The sequence below is a fragment of the Chenopodium album genome, chromosome 24 (genome assembly GCF_948465745.1).
Source record: "Chenopodium album chromosome 24, dcCheAlbu1.1, whole genome shotgun sequence".
Classification (NCBI taxonomy): domain Eukaryota; kingdom Viridiplantae; phylum Streptophyta; class Magnoliopsida; order Caryophyllales; family Amaranthaceae; genus Chenopodium; species Chenopodium album.
In genome coordinates this window covers 31,782,210-31,793,221 of record NC_137857.1, presented here as the reverse complement: position 1 = coordinate 31,793,221, position 11,012 = coordinate 31,782,210, and the positions used below count along the sequence as shown (strand labels likewise).

The following is an 11,012-nucleotide window of genomic DNA, read 5'->3' as shown; positions in this document are numbered from 1 at the left end:
GGGGGGATGAAAATCGAGTTAGAAATGAGAAATGTGAGGAAAGTAGGGAGGAAAGGGAAAGAATGAGCCCAAAATGACGTCACGTGGTAGTAGAGGGGCAAGAAGGTGGTAACTTTTGATGTTTTTGAAAATAGAAGGTAGTAATTTTCAAAAAAAAAAAAATAGAAGGTGGTAATTGCTAAAATGGACATAACAGAAGGTGATAATTGTCAAATTTTCCTTTATTTTTTTATTTTTTGTCCCATCAATTATTCACAATTTCGCACCACGGAGTACAATATTGAATTTTTTTTTTTTTTTTTTTTTGGTGAAGACGAGGGGCAAGCCCCAAAACAAAGCGAAAGCTAGAAACTAGAAAAAAATAAAAGAGCAAAAAGCATAAACAAAACAGAAAACAAAAAATAAAAAAAGAACACTAAAAAGCGAGACTAAGCCTCATCACGACGAGGGATGCTTCTCGGAATCGCCTTTCCACCCAAATCCTCCAATAAAACAGCACGAAGGTCCACCGGGACCGCCTCAAAAATCACCAACTTTTGGTCAAGAGAGACACCAAAATTGGCAAGCCAATCCGCCACCCTATTCGATTCTCTGTAGCAATGACCAATAGTTACATCCCAACCCTCCCTCGAACATAAAGCCTTACACTTCCTAATGAGGTGAATGTAAGGTGAGTTGGCTGGAGTATCCTCCACCAACATACGAACTACTGCCTCTGAATCGACTCTCACTTGGACCTTTCAGTGTCCTCCATTCCAGGTGATAGCCAACCCTCTCATAACAGCTAGAAGTTCAGCTCGGGTACAAGAACAATTACCACAATTCATAGCAAAGAGCTCCCGAACTTCACCAAACTGATCCCGCACTACCCCACCTGCCCCAGTTGGGCTGGGTTGCCTTTTGCTGCCCCGTCAGTGTTAAGACACACCCAGCCCTGGGGAGGGGTGTCCCATCTAATGAGAACCTCTTCTCTTTTCCTCTTACCTCGTTTGCCGGCCTCCTGCCTATCATAGGCTATTCTGATATCCCCAACACGAGCCAGGATGAAACAACCTTGATCAATAGGGATGGAAGGATTGTTGTCAAAGCACCTAACATTCCTCCACTTCCACATCCACCAACACGCAACTGCAAACACGAGAGGCCACCCCACACTTCCTTGGGCATCAAAACGCTGCAAATTATCAATTAACCATTCAGAGAAGGGCTTACGAAAATCAGGGGCATTAACATCAACTCCCAATTTTCTCCATACAGCTCTAGCAGCAGGGCATTCACGAACAATGTGCTCTGAATTTTCTTCAACATAGCCACACACCATACAGCGAGGATCATCTGTCAAGTGTCTCAAGAACCTAGCCGCATTAGTCATCAACTTGTTTTGGTATGCCAGCCACAAAAAGAAGCAGATTCGCTGAGGAGCACGCACACCCCAAAGAATTTTCCAGTGATTCACATTCGAGTCTTGCACAACATTCACATTCCTAATAATTTTCATTGCAGATTGCATTGTGAAATTTCCATGAGGGGCTCCAGTCCAATACACCGAATCAACCGCCTCATCATCTTCAATTAACTCATACGATTGAATAACTTGAGAATATTTGCGGGCAAGTAGTCAGCAAACTTCTCAAATTTCCAGCCCCTAGTGGAGTCCCATAAGTCATTGACTGTACTCTGCACTAGCTGTCCCGTAGGTTCAACCAACACAATATTGAATTATGAACCACAATTGTACTAGATAGACCAACCTTATTAAGACCCTTTTTGGTTGAAGGGATTTGTTTAGAAAAGAAAAGAAGGAAAAAGTTTTAATATGTTCCTATGTTTGGTTTGATGAATGTCATGAAATTTAAATGAAAGGAAGGGAAGTGATAGAATTTGTTATATACACCCCGAGTGTATTGTCGTACACCCAACTAACCCAAGGTTAGTTTGCTCTTCATTTGATAAATTAAATAATAAACAATTATCAGAATAAGAACAAAACACTTACGGGTGTATGGTACACTCAGGTGTATATACACAAGCTCTCGGGAAGTGATAGGAAAGTCTCTTTACAAATTTTCAGCTTTCCTTTCCTCCAAAATTTAGAGGAATTCAATTGGAAATAGAAAAATAAAAGCATTTTTCCTGGCCTTTCATTACCTTCCATTAACCAAATTACTTCCCTTCATTACCTTTCTTTTTCTTTTCCCTTCCTTTCTCTTCTTTTCCTTTATTAATCTAAAGAAAGCCTAAAAGTTTTGGTTAGTTCTTTATGAAAATTACTTGACTAGATGCATTTTCTTTTGTAATTTGTACTCGTATAATGTTTGGTATACTTTTGTAGGCAAGTTTAAGAACTTTCAAGTGTTTCTTTGAATAAAAAAGGAATCAAATTTTTTAACGAGAAGTAAAAGGTGGGCATCATCCTTCGTGCTGTGTAGGGCCACTGCGGGTCATGGGGTGGCTCGTGTCGTGCCTATTTATGGCGGGTCGTGCTGTGCCTTCTTTTGGAAGACCCCAGTTGCGGGCTGCCTCGGTTTTTCCAATTTATTTATTTATTTTTTTTATTTTTAAATTTGAAAAACAATTAATATATATGTTTTTTGAACAACTTTAAAAATGAGTATATTTAAACAATATGTTTTTGTATTATTATATTACTCTGTATTATTTAGCAAAAAGCAACAATTTAAATAATTAAAAAATTTACGAGAGCGATAAGCCGATAACTCAAAAAATTGACGAATAACTTATTTTATTATATGTCGGTACGATAAATCGATAATACAATAATTTATAATAATAATAGTTAAAAATCGTACAATAATTGATGAATAACTTAATTTTATAGTTTATTTTATTATACGGAATACGGGGTTAGAGAATACAAAAATTCTAGAATAACTTTGAGCGGGTCGTGCCGTGCCACAGGCAGAGTGATTGTGCCACCCGCCGGGTTCGTGCCATGCCTGTTTTTCAAAATTTTGTTCAAGGCACGGCCCACGACCCACAAGTGGGCCACCGTGCCGGGCTCGTATCGCTCACGTGCCGAAACAGCCCATGTCCACCTCTAACGAGAAGTTAGAAGTTATTTCACGTGTTAATAAACTTCCTAGAAAATAAGACATTTATCGAGAAATTGACATGGAAATTTTGGTTTTGTAAAGAATTGGGAGGGTAGTCACCTCATGTCTCATAGGAAATTTAACTTCTAAAGGCCGTCTAACTAAATTTAAAGAGACATTCATATTTTGGATCAACCAAATTTCTAATTTAACAAGAAATTAAAATGTTCAATCGTTATTTGAAGTGAGTTGGAGACCTTGGAGGGACCAAAATTAAAAGATACGGAAGTTTTATTTTATTTTCTAAAAATCATTTATCGCATCATTTACATTACATTTTCGTAATTTTTTTCCTAACGTTTAAAGTTAGTATTTTGTAAATTGCAGCCATTTAAAAAAATAATTGTAAATTGCAGCCCAAAAGTTGTTATAAATTGAAAATTGCAACTTGAAATTTTTTTATTGTTTTGAGTGTCGAAAAATGTTCGGTTAAAGTTTAGCAATCATTTTAGTCTTTAAGCGTCCAAATTGAGCTCAGAATTGGTAAAAAAATTAACGTAAGTGTCTCATTAACAACGTAAAATAGTTTTCCACAAATCGATACATTTTTCTTACGCAAAACGAGACACTATAAATTTTTTTTTTCCAATTTAAAGCTTATTCGGACCCATAAGGCTAAAATAACCCCTAAAACCTTAACCGAATATTTTTCAATACGAAAACCTGTGAAAAAGTTGAATTGAGTTGCAATTTACAATTTATAAGAACTTTTGGACTGCAATTTGCAATTTTTTTAATTTTTTTTGTAAAAATAGTTGTAATTTATAAAATACAAACTTGGCTGCAAATTTGCAATTGGCAATTTTCCAAAAGTTATTGATATTTAACAAAAGCAAACATAAAAATCATGACTTGGTTGTAAGGTACTAGTAACTAGAAGTAGATTCAGAAAAAAAAAAAAAAAAAAAAAAAAGTAGATAAACAATTGAGTTAGGGCCTGTTCTCATACGTTGAAATTCAGTTCAGTTCAGCTCAATTCATTTCAGTTCAGTTCAACTCATGTGTAATGATATTGCTAATGATATAAAGCCAAATTTCATTTTTTTAAACTCTTATTACAACGACGCTAATAATGATGATGATGATGATGATGATGATGATTATGATAATTAAATGATAATAATCAATAAATAATAATAATAATAATAATAATAATAATAATAATAATCAATAAATAATAATAATAATAATAATAATAATAATAATAATAAATAATGATAATAATAATAATAATAATAATAATAATAATAATAATAAATAATGATAATAATAATAATAATAATAATAATAAATAATGATAATAATAATAATAACAATAATAATAATAATAATCAATAAATAATAATAATAATAATAATAATAATAATCAATAAATAATAATAATAATAATATATTTTTCTTAAATATTTAATATGTATATTTGTATATACACATATGTATAATAATAAATAATCAATAAATAATCAAAGATCACTAATCCGTAATTAAAAATCACTAATTAATAAGTTCAGTTCAGCTTTGTTCAGTTCAGTTCAGTTCAGATGAGTTCAGTCAATGAGAACAGGCCCTTAGTCGTACTCGTACCGCTTGAAGCAAATTACAGACTAGAATAATACGTAGTAGCATTAATACGAAGAGTAACAAAATAATTTCATCAGTATCCCAATTCTTTCAGAATCACATAAAAGTACATGAGAGAAACTTAGCTAATTGGAGGATGGAGGATGCGAAAAATTCCCTTTTTTTTTTTTTTTCCTTTTTCTCTCTTCTCTCTCCTCTCTCTTTTCGGGTTTTAGTTTTCTAGGTCGTTTAGGCCGAAAATAGTCGAGTGATTTCCCTCTATATTGTTGGATCAAAAATTAATTCCCATTATACATTGGTTTAAAAATAAATTCCCAGGTACCGTTCAAGTAGGATCGGTGCTTGGTTCAGCTTAGAACCGCTAATGTCGTTAGCGGTTTTATAATAAAACCGCTAATGACATTAGTGGTTTTTTTTTATTTTTTTATTTTTAAAAAAGAGATCCGTTGTTACAGAAAACAGGTATCTTTGTTCTATGAAAAGGACACCTTGTCGGTTGTTGTTTGTTGTTTCTCAAAAGAATACAAACCTGTTTTTTCAAAATGTGGTCTTTTTGCACAAATAAAGGGCCTCTTCTCATACGTTGAAATTCAGTTTAGTTCAGTTCAGTTCAGCTCATCTCAGTTTAGTTCAGTTCATTTCAATTCAATTCAGGTCTGCTCCTAATTTCCTTCTCTTATAAAATATTTAGTTTAGTTTAGTTCAGTTCAGTTCAGTTCAGTTCAGCTGAGTTTAGTCAATGAGAACATGTCCAAAGTGTTCAATGCATTTAAGGAGGGAAAGAGACCTGTTCTTTTCTCTTTTTAAAACCGCTAATACGAGTAGCAATTCTAATACAAAAACCGTTGTTGTTATTAGCGGTTTATGGTGAACCAAAATAAAACCCCACACCAATCCTACGTGGACGGTGTTTGGGGAATTTATTTTCAAAATGATGTATAAAGGGAATTTGTTTTCATTTTACATTATTGTGGGAAACCACTCGAAATAGAATTCCGACCCTTTTTCTTTAATTCAATTTAGTTTTTTTTGTTTTGTTTTACGTTTTGGTTTGTTTGTTTTCTACATATGTCCCAATTTTATGGGTTTTCCCCAATTTTCTCTAAATATGTGGTTTTAGATCTTTATTATTGTAGATGCCATTTGACTATTATTTAATGATATTATTACTTCCCGATTAAAAAAAAAATCACCCTTAGCTAACATAGTCACATAATCTCATTTTCATCAGAAAAAAAAATGCAATAAAATTTGAAAAGTAGTGTCATAAAACAATAGCACAAGTATCTGATGGGAGAATAGCAGCAACTGCATCTTGAAGAAACATACTTCTAAAACTGCTGAGGCAGGGTCCTAGAGTGAGATATAAGCCCAAAATTTCTTGGACACTTAATTTTGTGACCGAAAAGAACAGAACACGAGTACATGAAATGAAAATTCACAACTCTCTTCCAAGTACCATTATAAACATATAGATATAAAACAACAGAAGATCACTTCTTGTTTGGTTTATTAGCAACAGCTTATTTACGTCGTTAGATAGTAAAATCAACCCATCAGAAGAATTAGTTTCATCATTGGATTAAGTAAACATCTTGAATGAAAAGTGAGGTTGGTTAGTAGCAAAATATTATGTATATTAGTGAAATAAGTGAGAATCACAGGAATCAAAGATTGAGTGATTCTTCTTCATCACAAACTAGCAGAGCAACCCAATAAAATACAAATACACTAATTATTCTATTTACATTACTTTCACAACATATATTCTAATAAAACTTTTATAACTACTAAAAAATTGGGGAATTAAAAATTGAATAACTAACCTGATTAGAATGCAACTTGATCAGAAATCAATATCATAATCATCTTGTAAATAGTGTTTATGTAGTTACTATGAATATACTCAACCTTTTATATCTTTCTGATTGTTTACACATGCAATCTTGTAAATAGCTTTAACATAAGGATCCTATTCTGTTTCTTTGAGTATTTTTTCTTGATTTCATCTTTAAGAAGCTGCTCATACCATGTAGGTGTTTTTAGGATGAAAGTTTGTGTTATTTGACATCATAGAAGTGCCATCAACCAGATTTCTGGAAGAACTCATAAGAGCCCAAGTCTCTAGGATTGGAGGGACTGTTGCTTCTGATCACACTTACAGCTTAATAAACCTGGCAGAGACTCGATTTCACTGGTGGATCTAATATATGATTTTTTTTTCAGAAAAAGTAAGAGGTCTAGTGGTTTAGAAACAGAACGGACCCCATTGATCTTCTGGTCGTAAGAATGATAACAGCATGCAACTAACTAGTTGGGTTAGTTCTACCCATTGAATCAAATTACTAGATTGACAACATTAGTATGAAGAATAACAAAGTAAATTCATCGGCATCTCAACTGTTTCATAATTGCACAAGAGTGCACCAGGAAAACTTAGTAAACATGTGATATAATCTCATACAATCTACCCAGAAAAGAAGAAAAAAAAATGAAAGGATAGCAAGAACAATTGGATAATAATGTATTAATACAAAAGTAAAACATTACAATTTTCTGATGGGAGGATGGCTGGCTAGTAGCAACTCCATCTTCAGGAAACGTATAGGTCCAAGTAGCGAGTCAGGTCATGTATAAGTACAAGATTCCTTGACACCATTTCATTCATGAGAAAAACCAGAGCATCAGTATATAAATATTAAAGCTGAAGATTCTCAACTCACTCACTCCCAATTTCACAACAGAGATGAAAGAGTTGAATAGTTCACCTGATCATAATCAAACCACAGGAGCTAAAATCACCAATCCCTGACTAAGATGAAAGGAATGTGTTGAATGTGGGGCCAGTCCTCTCCATTTGGTTCTTGGCATCTTTCTTTCAGTTGTGTTGAACATAACAGGACTATAAGTTTTGTAAGAGAGGTGAGTTTGGACATCCAATTCGGCATTGATTCCATTTTTTTGCATCTGTAAATATGAAGGGTTTGGAGGGCAGACAAGTACTGTATCCAATTTGGCATTGATTCCATTTCTTTGCAATCTTCGATATAAAGGGTTTGGAGGGCAGTCAAATACTGTATCCAATTGGGCAACAAGCTTTCATATAATCTCAATTTGTGAAGGGATGGACAAATGGATAATCCCTCTACTTCTTCTGATAAATTCAAATTATTGCAACCAATAAATTCCAACTCCTCCAGGGCAGAGAGATGCTCTAATCCTCCACAAACGACTCTATTTAATTTTCAGGCATTTAAGGGAAGCCGAACAATTACAAAACACCTCCATAGCTTCTCCCAAACTCTCCATCTTGTCATCACCACCTATAAAAAGTTCCGCACAATCTTGAAAAGAGTTCGTGGGCAGCGACTTAAGCCATGACACGTTGTCTATACTAACATTCCTTAATTTGGGACCAATTTCATCAGATAAGGCCTCTCTCCCAAATATTGTTTGTTATTTTCAATCGTTCATTAAAACGAGTTAAAGTCAGGTTTTGCAATACGGGACACTCCAAAATAGCTATTAGGTTAGAACAAAAGAACAAACGTAATGTTTTCAGTTGAGAAAGCCGTAATTGTCCCAAATACTCCAAATTCTGACAATTATGCAAATGCAATTCAACAAGATTAGGGAGAAAGGTTGTGAAAGTATCTTCCCTTGCCCAGCGTGGCATTCTCACACCGTTATACCCCAACACTTCCAAACTCATGAGATTAGAATGTGGCTGGAACTCCTCCATCACCGCTTCATACTCCTTTATTCCATGATGAAAAACAAGAGACAATTTTTTCAAATGTTCCTTGTTCCTCAGGCACCCACCTTGCTTTGCACCATTTATTTTATAACCTGCCTTCATGAATTGAATATGTATTTGAAGATAACCTTTCAGGTTATTTAGAGATTTTAGATCTTCTAGCCCATCACATAAGTTGTTCTTCCTTGAACTCATGTCTCCCAACACAAACCTATTAAGAGTGTGAAGGCAACTCAATTTATGCATGTCCTTTGGCATATACCTCAGCTCATAACAACCTTCTAAATCCAAGACCCTCAAGTTAACCATCTTGCTCAAATCTTTTGGCAATTCTCTCAAATTTTGACAATAGATTAAGTTTAAAGTCTGGAGATTATATAGTTTTGTGATAGATATGGGAAGAACTTCTAGACTTGTAAAGCCAAGGAGGCCTAGATACCTTAAGTGTATCAGATCACCTATTGAGCCAGGCAAACTCTTGATTTCTGACCACTGCAAGTCCAATGCCCTTAAATTCTTCCAATTACCTACTAATGCATCCACACAAAACTGATCCATCTTGAATATATTATCCTCATCAATACAAAGACATGAACGTAGGCGACTCTTATTAATAGAAAAAAAGAGATTATCTGTAAGACTAATAAAAGAGAGATGACGAACTTTTTTGTCTACATCCCCATTCATGGTTTCCACTGTGGAAATCTCCTTTCCCACAACTTGTTGAGCAAGATCATGCATTAAATCATGTATTTTACATGATGTAATATTACCATCTTCATCTTTCTTTACATCTTGGAAGAAACATCTCTGCAACAAGATTGAGAAATATTCCTCACCAAGATCTTCTGGACTACGAGGATCATTCAACGGGACGTAGCCTTGTGCCATCCAAAGCCTTATCAATGTATCCTTCTTTATTACATAATCTTTGGGGAAAACTGCACAGTAGCTAAAGCAACTCTTTAATGGAGATTCAAGCTTATAGTAACTGAGCTTCAATATAGACATGATTCTATTTTGGCTTTCTCCAACTTGTGCTAATCCCAACTTCTGAATTGAAAGCCACTTTTGTTTATCTTGGCCATATAGAAGACTTCCCACCACTCTAATTGCAAGAGGGACATTAGCACATCCTTCGACAATATCTTCACCAATTGTAACGAAGTCTTCGGGAGGGTTTGAATGTTGTGATCCAAATGCTACTTTCCTAAATAAACACCATGAATTTTCCTTAGACAAGCCTGGCAGATCATGTACTGAACCGTCTCCAATAATTCGTGCTGTCTCCCGCGAACGTGTAGTTACCACAATCCAACTTCCCTTTCGGCCTCCCATCAAAAATTGTGTCAAGTGACGCCAACAATCATGATTTTCAGTCCACACATCATCCAAAACAAGCAGGAATTTTTTTCCAGCAAGTTTTTCTCGAAGTTGGATTTGCAACCCATCCATGGTATAACCCTCATTCATCGTATGCCCCGCGGTTGAAGCTAGAATCTTACTAAGAAGCCCTTTTACGTCCAACGACTCTTGATTTTCATCAGCAACACAAGTCCACAACCTCAAAGGAAATGAAGTTGTGACTCTAGCATCATTATACACAAGTTGGGCAAGAGCAGTCTTCCCCAATCCACCAATCCCCACAATAGAAAGGAAGGAAACATCTTGTTGAACATTAGAATCGAGCAAGACGCCAACAATCTTCTCTAAGTCAAGCTCTCTTCCAATGATATCATGTTCGTACACATAAGAACAGGTCTCGATCCTTAAAAGGCTTAGGATCAATACTAAAGCTGAACTGACTATTATAAGCAATAGCATCCAACTTATTCTTGATCTTTTTAACCCCTTCAGCCATATTGTAAGCAGTACCAAACTTGGTAAAAAGAGACAGGACACGAACCTTGATACCCTTGGAGAGCTTATTGCGCTCAGCAAGAGTGACAAACTCGTCAAAGAGATCATCGGCTTCGTAAACTGCGTCCTTGAGTTGCTCAATGTAGAGCTGATCTTGCTCAGACAACTCTTGCTTGGATTCGGCATCCTTAAGCACAGCTTTGATTCTTGCGACGGTGCCACGAAGTCCATCAAGATTGGATTTGTAGCCAGCGATGGAGCAGATCTCGTTCAGCTGATCACAATTCAGCGCAGCAAACAAAGTTTGAGCAACAGACATCATTGTTCCAACATCCATTTTTGATTTGCTGAATTTTTAGTGAGAAAAAGGAGAAGAAGAATAATAGTAAGAGTAAGGGTGGAAATGGAGTTGATGACCAAAGAGTAAAAGACCATCTAAGTAATTGTATTTTAATAATGATCCGTACAATAATTGGTTCTACTGAATAATATATTATTGGCATCTTAATTATTGAATCAAACAGTAAAGGTACTGACAAGCAAGATGTAATTGCTATTACAGATCCATGCTTGTTTGTTTTATTTTCATTTTTACACTAGTGTTATTGATGAATGTGGCAGAGTTACCACTGACGTATAAGCTAATAAATGACTAAATTAAAAATGAGTGGGAATGGTGTTAGTGACTCCAACATGAAATC

General features: G+C 35.0%; 1 protein-coding gene across 1 annotated transcript; it reads right to left on the bottom strand.

The window, feature by feature from the left end:
- Positions 1-428: 428 nt before the first annotated feature.
- On the bottom strand, positions 429-10,648 carry LOC145610838 (putative disease resistance protein RGA1). The gene is made up of 4 exons (XM_081666116.1): positions 10,258-10,648; positions 8,244-10,160; positions 875-1,593; positions 429-737 (listed from the first exon to the last, which is right to left on the bottom strand). The coding sequence occupies exons 1-4, from the start codon at positions 10,646-10,648 to the stop codon at positions 429-431; spliced, it is 3,336 nt and encodes a 1,111-aa protein (XP_081522242.1).
- Between the last annotated feature and the right edge of the window lie 364 nt (positions 10,649-11,012).